The 15,172-nt window shown below is 36.1% G+C and overlaps 1 protein-coding gene across 1 annotated transcript in view; it reads left to right on the forward strand.

Moving 5' to 3' along the window:
* The window catches only part of LOC149818919 (EH domain-containing protein 1-like), a 74,499-nt gene extending 62,303 nt beyond the window's left edge, over window positions 1–12,196 (forward strand). Inside the window, exon 16 of the mRNA XM_089984399.1 lies at window positions 11,703–12,196. Coding sequence (XP_089840525.1) covers window positions 11,703–11,888 — 186 coding nt within the window. The 3' untranslated portion in view covers window positions 11,889–12,196. The remainder of the gene's footprint in view (window positions 1–11,702) is intronic.
* Window positions 12,197–15,172: the final 2,976 nt, after the last annotated feature.

Here is a 15,172-nt window from a genome sequence, read left to right on the forward strand (position 1 = left end):
AAAATTATGACAAATTCATAATTCAAGTAATCATTTAAGCAATAAGGAACAACTACTAGCCAAGAAGGAACACTTACTATCAATAGGGAACATCAAATATGCAGTAAAGACATGTTATCATGCAATAGAGAGTACTAATTATGCAGTCACCCATATATTACAAGGGAACAAGTAAATATGCATGATCTAATACATAGCAGAAAAATCCATGATTTCTATGCACATGCATGAATAAATTATTATCTTTTATCAGGGTATTCTTTTCATATGCATGTCCCTATTAAATGCATATAATTTAAGTTTATCTTTTTATTACCGTTGCCCGCGGATACACTAAATGGGTAAAAATTCGTGAGGTCAAGTAGGGTTCTCAGGGTAACTTAACATACAAGTTGTATTTTATTATTGAGTTCCAAACTTAGCCCTCGACCAAATCAACCTTCGAAACATTAGACCTTCACATCTAATATCGAGACATCAGAGACCACATCCACAAGTGTCACTTTCTTGGTATTTTAAAACAACAGTTGTGTCTACACACCACTCTTAGGTAAAGTGACTGATTCTCCTTAAAATTGTGGTCAGGAGAAAGAATCTCAATATCGGGTTTCGGGGTAACAACAATGCACACAAAGTTTTTATATCTTCACGGTTCTAAAAAATCGCAACTCTAAGAGTCTCATTCTAACGACTGGATATTTCAGAACGTATATTACACTATTCTTTTTCTTTATCTTATTATTAATGTCAATTCATTAATTTGCAATTCAGCATGAAAAATTAGTAATCCAAGTTCGCATATCTAAAGACGGGGTTCATCACGGGACCACGATCCGCGGTAAACATAGAACAATGCAATATAATGAAACAATATCAATATGACTTTTGCGATGCATTAAAACAAGTAAAGAAGAAGCAACACATGATCAAGGCTCACTTAGCCCAAGATGACCCATTATTTGATCATCGATGCATCATATGCAAAAATCATAACAACATGCCATATGTGTAAAGATGTCAACATGCTTTCAAATGCACATTCATATATGTCAATTTAACCATGTGCGTAAAACAATAATATTTATATGCATGCGCATGAGTTCACATAATAATGTCGAATGCATGCCTTCATTTAATTCACATGTTCATATCAAATGCATGCTTTCATTCATAATTCGGTTCAAATAAAATGTGCGAATACTTATGCAAGCAGGTTCACGCAATGACTCATCAACTTCATGTATGCCCATGCCTGTGAAAGCAAACATGCAATAGTAATATGATTGAGCACGATATATCAAGTGCCAACATATGAAACTTTTATTCTTTTACATACATAAGTCAATGCAAATAAAAAAATCTGGAAATTTAATTACATAGCTGAACACATTCATTTTATGTATACCCATGTACTAGAAATATACTTGAAATAACATATTGCATAATATCAAGTCCAATCTTGTGAAAAATTTCGGTCACAGTACATGTACATAACATCTGAAAATTAATATGCATATTTGAATTCCAGATTTGAGCAGCCCTCACGTGCCAGAATTTATTTTTATTTTTAAAAAAGGGCCTGGGCCTGACAGGGCCTAGTAGGCCCAGCCGAGTCAGTTGACTACAGGCCAACCAGAGCCAGGCTGGGTTTGGTCTGGTATGGCCAGACCCCAGCTGAAACTAGATTGGGCCTGGCAGGTTCAGCTGGCCTGACAGCCAGCCCACCAGACTTGTTTTTTTTTTTTGAAACACCCAGCCCAGCCAAGCCCGGATAAAGGAGGAGGGTTGCGGTAGGCCTGTGACAGCCAGCATAAAAACTTAGTCATACCCTATGAAAATGAACCAATATGAGAATTTCGTTGGGGCGTTCCCTACTGAGCGACGCGCTGTACTCTCTAGGCCTGGAGGCAGTGATAAATGGGCAAGGGTTGCTAGGTCGTCGCCCAGAAGCGACGCGTCACACCGGCGTCCGGGTGTGGTGTCAAATAGGCAAGGGTTCCCTCACTTTGTTGGACGGGTGGGGGTAAAGAAGTTAGTCCAAGACCATAAAATTAGGTTAGCCACTTGGAACATAGGGTCTTTAACTGGTAAGTTGGTAGAGTTAGTAGATGTTATGTGTAGGAGAAAGATTGATGTTTTATGTTTACAAGAGACCAAATGGGTAGGTGAGAAAGCAAAAGTGATAGAACCTTGAGGATATAAGATTTGGTATACAGGAATAAATAGGAATAAGAATGGAGTAGGGATTGTTATGAGTCGTTAGTTTATAGATCATGTAGTTGAGGTCCGTAGGAAGGGTGATAGAATTTTACTTATTAAATTAGTATTAGGTACAGATATTATTAATATTATTAGTGTTTATGCACCTCAAGTAGGTTTAGATGATTCCATTAAGCATCAATTTTGGGAAGATTTAGATGGAGTAGTACAAGGGATATCTTATGGAGAAAAGCTTTTCATCGGCGGTGACCTTAATGGACATGTAGGCATTAGTAGAGATGGATTTGAGAGTATCCATGGAGGCTATGGTATAGGAGAAAGAAATGAAAGTGGAGAAAGGATTTTATTTGTCCTATGATATGATCTTAGCAAACACTTGGTTTAGGAAGAGGGAGTCTCACCTAGTAACATTTAAAAGTGGGGTCAATACGAGTCAGATAGATTTTTTCCTACTTAGAAAGAGAGATAGGGGTTGTTGCATCGATTGTAAGGTTATACCGAGAGAAAGTGTAGCTACACAACATAGAGTCTTAATTTTAGATCTTAGAATTAGACAATGCTGTAAAAGGGATAGACATAGGATAGATCCTAGAATTAAGTGGTGGGCACTGAAAGGAGCTAAACAAGGAATGTTTGTAGAGCAAGTAGTTAAGGAAGTTGATTGGTGTCTCGAGGAGGATTCAGAATCAATGTGGAATAAGATAGCGGGTGGCATGAGAAAAGTGGCTAAGGAGGTATTGGGTGAGTCTAAAGGCGGTGCACCACTAGGTAAGGATACATCATGGTGGAACAAGGATGTCAAATTAGCTATTAAGGTTAAAAGAGAGTTTATAGAAATCTAAGTAAGAGTCGTGATAATGAGAATTTGGAGAAGTATATGATAGCAAAGAAGAAAGCTAAAAAAGTAGTTCGAAACGCGAGAGCTAAGATATATAAGGAGGTTTATGACAAGTTGGATACCAAAGAAGGCGAGAAGGATATTTATAGGCTTGCAAAGATGAGAGATAGGAAATCGAGGGATTTGGGAATGGTTAGATGTATCAAAGATGAAACACAAAGGGTTTTAGTCAAAGATGAGGAGATTAAGGAGAGATGGAAAGATTATTTTAATAAGCTATTTAATGATAGTCATGCTCAAGATCTTGGAGACTTCTCCATTCCTTTTCATAAGATAAATTGTGACTTCATGCGCAAGATTCAAAAGAAAGAAATTGCAGAGGCTTTGAAGAAAATAAAATCAAGAAGGGCAGTTGGCCCAGATGGTATACCTATCGAGGCTTGGAAATGCTTGGGAGAGAAAGGTTTAGAATGGTTGACAAATCTTTTTAACTTGATTTGGCGAACAAATAAGATGCCTAATGAGTGGAGGAAGAGTACTTTGGTGCCTTTATATAAGAATAAGGGTGATATACAAGATTGCACAAATTATCGTGGTATAAAACTCATGAGTCATACTATGAAACTTTGAGAGAGGGTGATTGAGTCTAGGTTGTCATGATATCGGAGAATCAATTTGGTTTTATGCCTGGAAGATCAACTATGGAAGCTATACATCTTCTTAGACAACTTATTGAAAGATATAGAGAGAGGAACAAAGATTTGCATATGGTTTTTATTGATTTAGAGAAGGCATACGATAGAGTACCTAGGGACGTTCTCTGGTGGACAATGATGAAAAAAGGTGTTTCCCTAAAGTACATTAGTATAATTAAAGATATGTACGAAGGAGTAGTAACCAATGTCCGCACTTGTAGAGGGGTGACAACCAATTTTCCGATAACGGTTGGGTTACATCAAGGATCTGCTTTAAGCCTTTTCCTATTTGCGATAGTGATGGATGAGCTTACGAGATCAATTCAAGAAAATGTACCGTGGTGTATGTTGTTTGCTGATGATATTGTTTTGATTGATGAGTCTAGAGCTGGGGTTAATGCTAAGTTAGAATTATGGAGACAGACATTGGAAGCTAGAGGTTTTAAGTTGAGTAAGAGTAAAACTGAATATATGGAATGTCGGTTTAGTAAGCAACGAAGTAGTGATGGGAGTGTAGTGAAGCTTGGTGAGCAAGAAATACCGGTGAATGATTATTTCAAATATTTGGGATCCATCATTCAAAAGTATGGAGAAATTGATGGAGATGTAAATCATAGGATAAAGGTTGGGCGGATGAAATGGAAAAGTGCAACTGGAGTGTTGTGCGATCGTAGAATGCCATTGCGGTTGAAGGGAAAGTTTTATAGGACGACTATTAGACCTGCTTTACTATATGGTGCGGAATGTTGGGCTGCCAAGAGACATCATATTCAAAAAATGAGTGTAGCTGAGATGCGGATGCTTAGATGGATGTGTGGAAATACAATAAAAGATAAGATTCGGAACGAGGAGATACGTAAGAAGGTAGGTGTTGCACCCATTGAAAATAAGATGCGAGAGAATCGTTTACGGTGGTTTGGACATATTCGGCGAAGGCCTAATGATGCTCTAGTTAGAAGGTTGGAGAAATGGGAAAATATATTAGTTAAAAGAGGTCGGGGTAGGCCTAGGAAGACTTGGATGGAGATGATAGGAAAGGATATGAATGCTTTGAACCTCACCGAGGACATGGCATTGGATAGAAATGATTGGAGGAAAAGGATTCATGTGGAAGACCCAAAATGAATTTCTTTTTTGGTTCATATCGCTGACCCCAATTGTTTTGGGATGAAGGCGTAGTTGTTGTTGTTGTTTGTTGTACCCAGCCCAGTCAACCCAGTTGACAGGGCCCCGCTAGGGCCGATTGCCCAGCCAGCAGTAAGGGGGGCTGGGGCTTTTAGAAAACCAGATTTTTAGAAAATCCTTTACTCTTATACATATAGATTTGAATCAGGCATTAGCAAGACTGCATCATACATGTATTAGACCGATTTTTTTTTTAAACGCGCTGATTCACAATTTCACATAACTCAATAAGGAAAGTAAAGAGTCATACACATGCTATAGTGAACCACAATCAAAACAGATTTTTTTCTGTTTTACATGACCGTAAGCTTAAACAGAAAATTTTATTTTTTTTTAACGAAATAGATTGCACTGATTTCTGTTTCTTTTCAAACTATAACAACAAGTTCTGGAAACACGTGGCAGATTGGTCCAGCTCCATGGATCAATAGCACATTAAAGTGTGTGTATATATATATATATATACACGGATACACTCATATGCAGTTTTATTTTTAAAATAGATTTCGAAAAAGGAGAAAACGTTAGCTTCAACCATGGATCTTAGGGTGAATATTAATATTTACTCTTTTCTCATTGGTTTCACTAAAATATTGCATGAAATACGAATCCATGCTCCTTTTCTCATTCGAAAACAAAAGAGAAACCCGTACCTTGACCATGAATCGAAAAGAGAACAAGAATGATGGTGAAAAATGTCGGACGATCGAAGAAGGAACTTCCTTCCTCCTCTGCCTCTCTTTTCTTCTCCTCACTATTTTTTTTCTTTTTTCCCTTCTCTTTTCTTTCTTTCCTTTCATTTTTTTATATCTTAAATAGACCAAGAGGGGGGGGGGGGGGTTGATGCCCCCCCTTTCTAGATGGGCTGGAGATGGGGAGTTTCCTCTTTTGAGGACTCTCTCTCTCACCCTTTCCAAAATTTTAAAACTCTCTTAATTTGACTTTTTCAAAGTTTTCAATTTTCAAGTCTTTTCTCAAACCTTTTTATGTTTTCTTAGGCATGTACAGGGACTCTATTTAGAAACCCTAAACAGCCATAAAAATAAAATTCGGAATTAAATAAAATTAATTAATTAAATATTAAATAATTAATAATTATGCAGAAGCTTTCAAAAGTTGCCAAATCAACTTGGGAGACTTCTTAACCTTAATTAACTCCAATTTAAAGCTAGAAAATCGTTGGGCATGGATTTGGATCTGGATCCGAATCCAAGATCCAAATCCATCTTCTAAAATCCAAATGAGTTTTGGACTGGACCAAATCCAGATTAATATGGGTCTTGGATAGAGTCTAGATTCATATTAATTTGGATTAAATCCATTGGATCTAGTCTGATCCAAATCCGGATTCGAATCGATAAACTGCTCATTTTTCAAAAAAATATGATTTTCGGGCCAACCAGAACTCGAATTCTGAAAAATAACATATCGTTGCGCTCAACATTCTTAGACGCATCCAACGATATATCACATGATTATAAATTCCGAATTTTGCCTGAAAATAACCTGAATCTCGCTCGAGTTTTGCTTGAATTTAAAGGTCAAAATCAAAACTCTTTCTTACATTTTAAATGACTCATTTAGACCTAGATGATGAGACCTGGGCCAAGCCCAGACTCAAAAGCATTGGTCTAATATCGAGGTTCAAACGATTTTTCTCCCATGTCCAAATTTTCGAAAAATCTCAAAACGACTAAGTATGAGAATACGTGATATTACAGCTGGCCAGATTCATGTACATGATCAAGATCATGTACATGGATCTACCAACACAAAGAACTCCATGTACATACATGATATAAACTCATGACCAGAGAAATAATCACCAGGCTGAAAATACACAAGTATGAAATCGACAGATCTAACTACATATCTAGTTTCAGAAGCATGCTTAATGAAATCGACAAATTTGAACTACCTATCTATTTTCAGATGCATGATCAAGAAAATTGACAAATCTGAATTACATGAATATTGTCGGATGCATGATCAAGAAAATCAACAAAATCTGAATAACATGATTATTTTCAGATGCATGATCATGAAAAATCGATAAATCTAAAGTATATATTACCTATATATATTCAGATTCATGAGCAAGGAAACTCGACAAACCTGAAATATATATGCATATATATAGTTAAATTTGCATGAATAAGAAAAATCGACAATCATGAAATATATATATCCTTGAAATCAGATTTTCATTTTTTCCCTCTAAACTCATGCTCGAATCGATTTATACGAAGTCCCTTTTCATGCAAATTAAGAGAGAAACACGTACCTTGAATCGAAGATCGAAAAAGACTAGAGGAAATCGTAAATGCTTAATTGCTTAATTTTTTCTTCTATTTTTTCTTCTTTTTTTCTCTTTTCCTTTCTCTCACACGATTTTCCGTTTTTCACTGTTTTTCTCAACTCTCTCTCTCTCTAGAACATGAGTTCTAGAGAGAGGGCTTTCAAGACCCCTTTTATATATATTTTTTTAAAGTCTTCTAAAGAGGGGGCGATGTCCCCTTCTAGAGTCTCTCCTATATGGGTGGAGTTCTTCCATGTGTAGAACTCTACACCCTTATCCATCTAGATTTTTATCTATTTTAGTATTTTATTTAATTTATATTCTTTTGAAATATTCTAGAGGGGATGCCCCCTTCTGGAAGTCCTTATGGGCTAGGTAGAACTCTACCTCATCCTTAGTCTATTTTAAAGTTAGTTGTCTTTAAAACTTTAAATTCACTTTAGTTTTAAAATTGTCATGGATGGATTATGGATCAAGATTGGATCCACGATTTGAATCCATATCAAAATTCAATTGGATGTTAGTCAATATGGATCCTAGACTGGGTCCAGATTCATATTAACATGGATCAAATGAAGCGAATCTAGTCCGATCCAAACTAGAAAAAGCTAAAAAATAGAGGCCGATCATTCTTGAAAAACGCATTTTTTGGGTCGACCGTTATTCAATTTTGGAAAAACAAATCTCCTACGAGATCTACGTTCCGAGGCAGATTTAACGATGGTCTTAACTAAATTTCGCTTTCGAATTTTGCGTGAATTTAACTTGAATTTTGCTCGGATTTCGATCAAATTTAAAAAACAATAATTTCTCAGAGTTTACTTATTTTAATTAGATCTTGTCGGTGGGCTCTGGGCCACGCCCAGACCCAGCTGATGTCACCCCTTTTTAATGATTTTTCCATGTTTTTTATCAATTCAAATATAAGTATATACTTGAAAATTTATATTTTAGACTGTAAAAATCATGAAAAAATTATGAGATATTACATCCAAGCACCATTTTCTACTAACTCAACATTAAAAATTTTACAGTTTTTTACTAGGGGGTTCCTTACCCACAAGGGTAGCAAACATTAATATATATATATATATATATATATATATATATATATATATATATATATATATATATATATATATATATATATATATATATATATAGGGTAAATGATGGCTACTAATGAAGGTAAGGAACTAATAAGTAGAAATCACTCTTTTCTATAAAAAAAAGTTCAATTTTTGTAAATCAAATGCTACAGATGTGATCTACATGGTTTGTTTAGTAGGAAGCTTGTTTTAAATCATGTCATTATGACAAATAATTAGGTATTTAAAGGGGATAAAAACTCAACAGCCTACAATGTGCCAAAATTTCATAACTCAAAACATCATGTTTTACTTCATAAAAGCACGATCCAAGGCTTGATCTTTAGCAAACATACCATGCTGAACACATCTATGTGGTTAGATTGAATCGATGCAACTTGCACCTATGATTTTTGGCTCATTAGTTCCTCACCTTCATTAGTAGCAAATATTTTCCCATATATATATATATGTATGTATAATACGAGGAATTGGTTCCTCCTAACTGTCCATAAAGTGTGGACAATACTGATTTTTATTATTCCAAGCAAGTTGTGTTTGATAAATCTGACCCTGCTACTAAACTAACTATGTAAATCAGATGATTTAAAAGATGATTCTTACTAAACTAACTATGTTAATCACATCTATAAGGTTAGATTCCAAACAATTATCAGAAAAACAAAAAATTTAGACTGTTCACACCCTCCTACTGTTGGGAGGAACCAATCACTCAATTAATACAGTTGATTGTTCCCTCAATCTGTGTGGAATCTTCGATCCAAGTTCTGTTGACTCAATCTAACCTCGTAGATGTGTTCAGAATGGTTGGTTTAGTGGGAATTGACTGTTGGGTCATTTTTTTTCAACGAAGAAACATATTTCTTCGAGTTGGGAAAAATCAGTTCTTTCATAGGTGATTTTTGCATTGCTAGGAAAACCTATACACATGTCAGAATTCAACTATTAAAAAGCCGGTTTGTACGTACTAAAAAGTGAACTTTGCTAGGTCGTTTGTACGTACTAATGATTGCAGCAAACTTTAACCTTATATTTTGCACATATATATGTATATATGGGTTAATATTTGGTGCTACTGAAGGGACAAAAGTATTGAGTGTAAATCACCTTATTTTCATATTTAGATTTGACCTTACAGATGTGATTTGCAAGGCTTGTTTAGTAGAAAATGAGTTTTGAATCATGTGATTAACATGTCAGTTTTTTAAGGGCTTAAAAAATGAATGACTTTCAATACACTAAAATTTCATGACTCAAAAAATCATATTTTAAAATCAAAATAACATGATTCAAGGTTTGATCTTTAGCAAACATTCCACGAACACATCTACATAGTCAGATTGAGTTGATAAAGCTTGAACTTGCAATTTTCAGATCATTAGTTCTATTTTTGTGCCTTCATTAGCACCAAATACTAACCCTATAACATGTCATAATCAGATGATTCAAAGGGTGATTCCTACTAATCAGACCATGTAGATCACATCTATAAGGTCAAATTCTGAAGAAAGTATCAAAAAAATTGACTGCACACAGCATGCTAACCATAGTTACTGGAAGCTTCTTAGATAGTTGGGAAGCCCGCTTTCTAGAAACTTGCTTCGGAAGCACGATACTCTTCGCTTCCGAAACTTGATGAGAATCTCGATTCTCCCATGCTTTCCACACGCTTCATCTATTCTTCTTATATGATCTCACTCTACTTTTCATGTTTTTTTATGTATTTCCTCTCACGCTTCTCACTCACTTCCATGTGCTTTCTCTAAATTAACAGTCATCATTTTTAGATTTTGTTAAAAATTTAATTCTTAAAAAAATCGTGAAATTTAAGAATAGTCACTTTTATTTTAGTTTTTATTTGTGTTCTATTTTGATTCCAATTCAATTCTTATATTGCTGTTTTTTATTACATTTTAAAATGCATCGCTTCCACTTCTCGTATCGTTTTCCGCTTCCGTTTCCTAGTCTGGCAACCTTGGTTCTAACATTAGGAGATATCAATCACTTTATATAGAGAAATTGGTTCCTCTTAACCATCCATAAGGTGTGGACAATACTGATTTTCAATGTTCCAAGCCATGTTTGATAAATGAGACCTCACAGGTGTCTTTAGACTGATCCATTTGCTAGGAATCAATTGTTGGATCATGTTTTCTTGATGAAAATATGATTTTATGAACTTGAAATTTTTTACAAATTTTGAGCTTATAAAATCCAGCTCACATGTCATAATCGGATGATTCAAAAGAAATTCCTACTAATCAAGACATGTAGATCATATCTATAGGGTTAGACTATAAAAAGTACTGCAAAAATAAAAATTCTACTGTCCACATCCTTCTAATGTTAGGAGGAAGGAACCAATCTCTCTCTCTCTCTATATATATGTATATGTATATGTATATATATACATATACATATACATATATATATATATATATAGAGAGAGAGAGTAATGGGTCGGTGCTAAACCCATTTGGTGCTAAACCGTGTGCTAAATAGTTTTTCGGGCTGTTTTCATTTTATTTTTAAATTCTGACTGTAAGATGTGATCTATGTACTTGATTTTATAGGGATCAGCTCTTGAACAGTTTGATTCCAACACATGGGTGGGTTTTTATAAAGTTTGAAAAATCAACGGTCCAAAATCTTTGTAAATTTTCGAGGCCCCAAACATCATTTTTTTCATTGAAAACACATGATCCAGGTGTGGATTCTTAGTAAATCGACCATGCCCAACACATTTATAGGGCCGAAACTGCATAAAAAGCACCGGAGAAGCTGATAAACCCATTTAGCACCAAATGGGTTTATCACGGACCCATTACTCTCTCTCTCTCTCTCTCTCTCTCTCTCTATATATATATATATATATATATATATATATATATATATATATATATATATATAGGTTCCTCCTAACGTTAAGACGGTGTGGACATGGGTACGCATGCTTTTGGAAGTGCCCATGTTACATAGCTTCCAACTAGAGAGAGAGAGAGAGCAGCATGAAGTAGGAAGGTTGTCATACCCCTGTCAACATGGGTGCTAGTACTTTAATGGGTACCGGTTAAGACTATTTTATTGTATATTTCACTCTACCGTTGGAAGATCTTGAAGCTTCTATTGAATGACTTTTTGTTGCATTAATTGTAATGGAGGTAGATTTTTGTATGCAAAATATTGCAGGTTTTAATTCCTTAGTGTGTTTTCAGATGCCTTCTGTCGTATCAGTAAATAAATTATTGCATCTTTATTTTCATTTAAATTGTAGCATTTAATCATTATTTCTTCTATTGTCACATATGAGAGAGAGAGAGAGAGAAAGATTTATGACCTAAGTTCTGGTGATTCAGGTTCAGAGAGAGTATCACCTTCCTGCTGGTGACTTTCCCAATGTTGAGCACTTTCGGGATGTGCTTAGCGGTTATAGCATCGACCGATTTGAGAAGCTCAAGCCAAAACTGATTCAAAATGTGGACGACATGTTGGGATACGATATTCCCGATCTCCTTCGTAATTTCCGAAATCCTTATGACTGAAATCCTTATGACTGATGGTCTTCTGAAGAGCCGGATGGTGATCATAAGTTCTTTTCTGTTTTTATTTTCAGTTCTTTTGCAGTAATGTTTTTTCTTCTTTTCTATTTTCAAGTCTGCTTCCCTGTAACCTTTGAAATCAAATGCCACTATTGCCATTGGTATATAGCCATTCTAATCCTTGAATACCTGTTTGAAGGTACTCTTATTTTTAGCATCGTGGCCTATTGGTCATCTCTGCTGCATATATGGAGAAGCAAAACTTCGTAAAGCTTCTATGTGTATAATAAATCAGATTGCCTCATTCGTGGTGAGAATTGCATACTGGTTAAACGGTTTTTTATCTAGTAAAATTAGCATTTCATGGATGCTCTCTCTCTCTCTCTCTCTATATATATATATATATATATATATATATATATATATATATATATATATATATAACACAGCCCATTATGTGTACAATCTAGTTGGAAAAATCATGGACATAAGTTGTGTCCAATCAATCGGACCATGTTTATTTGTGATAGCACACTTGTATTGGATAGGGCCCACTTGTATGGGGTAGGTAATTGACTTGTATTTTGGGTCTTCTCATGTCATGTATTAAATCCAAGAACCAAATAAGGGGGGCACTGGATCATGGATGTATTTGGGTCAAGTCTCTTTTACTTTTGGACCCTCTCACTTGTACTTTGGGTTCAAGACCCATGAAAGGTGTATAAGGTTAATGGGGATCTAGAGAGGGGTTGATCTTTGAGGCCTAAGGTTACTTATAAATAGGCTCATTAGACCATTTGTAATCATTCTATATTCTCATTTTAACGAGAATTCTCTCTTTTTGGCCTCTCTAATTCTAGATCTGGATTTTGGCTCTTGCCTTTGGGCTTGAGATTAGATTCATTAGAGTTCAACTCTTTTGAGAATTTTCCCACTACCATAGCCGACCTTCTCTCCATTTCTCCTCCGTCTTATAGTTGGCTACCAATTTGTTTGGGATCACACATTATGTTTTCAAAGCAAATATGACATTTGTAAGTCATGAAATGATCGAATAATGTTGGCCCTTGATTTTTGAAGCCCTCATAATAACAACTTATATATATATATAGTCACTAGAATATGAGAACTAAAAATATGTGCATTTCCAACACTTTTTTTACAAATACAACTATGTGAATGTGCTTGGCATGGTGAATTTGCTAGGAATCAACCATTGGATCGTGTATTTTATATGAAAAATGTGATTTTTGAATGCTAGAATATTTAAGAAGATTATGAGCCATTGATTTTAAAATCTTAAAAAAATCTGGTTTATGCATTAGCTGGTTATTATAAAACTAAACATTAAGACAGTTAGATTCAAGAGAAAAGAACAAAAAATCCATGAAAATCATGGTTGACACATTATTTCTCATATTTTCAGTTCTCATATTATAGTGATTATATATATACATATGAAAATGAAAGCTTCCTCAATGAACATTTTATTAGATTTTTGGTGTAGTTTTTTCCAAATTCTGATGATTGTTTTTATAGGAATCAGTTCATGGAGCATTTGATTCAGATGCATGGATAGGTTTTTATAAGTTTCAATGGGATACGATTTTCATAAATTTTTGAAGCTCCAAATATCAGTTTTTTTATATAAATTTCATGATCCAATTTATAGTAAATCAATTATGCTGAAGATTTGGGAGGGTTTCCATTGGGGAGGTTTTCATTCCCTTATATATATATATATATATATATATATATATATATATATATATATATATATATATATTGCTATTGAGGGCACAAAGCTACATGAAACTATTGAGAAAGTCATAGATTTTAGATTTTTTTTTTTAGATTAAATCTTATGGATGAGATCTACAAGATCTGTTTAGTGGGAAATAAGTTTTGAATCATATGATTGTGACACAAGCAACCTTTTCAACAGTTCATGGTAAAATCTCATTACTCAAAAAATCATTTTAGGTTTGACCCTTATCAAACAAACCATCGTCAACACATCTATGTGGTCAAATTGAGGTGACTGAACCTATGATTTTCTGCTCAATAGTTTCTTAAAGTTTTGTGCTTTCAATAGTACCACATATTGACCGATATATATAGTCATTGGAATATGTATAACAGGAAACTGTTTTGGGGACCGCCACCATCGAGCATCAACATCGGCAGCGACCCATCTGTCCTGCCACCATTGCCAAGGTTCCACCCTCCACTTTTGTGGGTGGGCGATCACAATCATTGCCAGCTGTTGTTGCCCTCCCTTTTTAGGGCCATTTGTTGAGGACCACCACTACCAAGCACCAACACTGCCACAACCCTCGTTTACTCCCTTTTGCGTGGCTGAGCACCATGGCGGTCATCCCATTGTCTCTCCCTCTCTGCTTTGATGTCAGATCTGCTATCGCTGAGCATTGCCATCGTCGTTTGACCCATCTGCCCTCCCTTTTAGACTTGACCTCCTGCTAACCATCAACAGGGCCTCATCGCCCTCATGCTCGGAGCTCGATCTCATACTCATCCAGGCATAAACGCAGAGAGAGAGTGGTTGGGGTGGGTAGTGACCGTTTGATCTCTCAAATCGAGCTTTCTTTGTTCAACCAACAAACACGTTTTGTGTGTGTGTGTGTATATATATATATATATATTTATAGAGAGAGAGAGAAATTTAAAATACCCACCAAACGTGTGAGTCTATTCATGCGCACACCAAACATTTGAGGGTTTGCAAATACCCACCAAAGTTTTTACGTGAGTTAATCATATCACCCCAGTTTAATTACCTCTAATAAATTTCATTTTCAATTTATTAAAATGACCATTCTACTCACATGCCTTTCCCATACGAGGAGGCCTAGTTTTTAGGAAACATTTTTTTTCATGACTTCGCATTTTCCTAACCTCTCTCTGATGCGTAGGGATGGCAGTGGGGCGGGGCGGGGCGGGGGACAAGGTTTCCACCCCCGCCCCGCCTCAAAATTTTATCCTCCACCCCCTCCCCGCCTCTGCGGCGGGGATGGATTTTATCCTCCACCCCCGCCTTCATCCCCGTTTCATGTCCTCCACCCCCGCCCCGTCCCCGTCCCCGCCCCGTCCCCGTCCCCGCCCCGCCCCCGCCCCGTCCCCGTCCCGACCCCGCCCCCGTCCCCGACCCCGCGGGATGAGCGTGCTCGTCACCGGCGCCGCTGGCTTTGTCGGCACCCACGTCTCGCTCGCCCTCCGGAAGCGCGGTGACGGTGTCGTCGGCCTCGACAACTTCAACGACTACTACG

The sequence above is a fragment of the Nuphar pumila genome, chromosome 13 (genome assembly GCF_984573655.1).
Source record: "Nuphar pumila chromosome 13, dmNupPumi1.hap1.1, whole genome shotgun sequence".
Taxonomy (NCBI): Eukaryota; Viridiplantae; Streptophyta; class Magnoliopsida; order Nymphaeales; family Nymphaeaceae; genus Nuphar; species Nuphar pumila.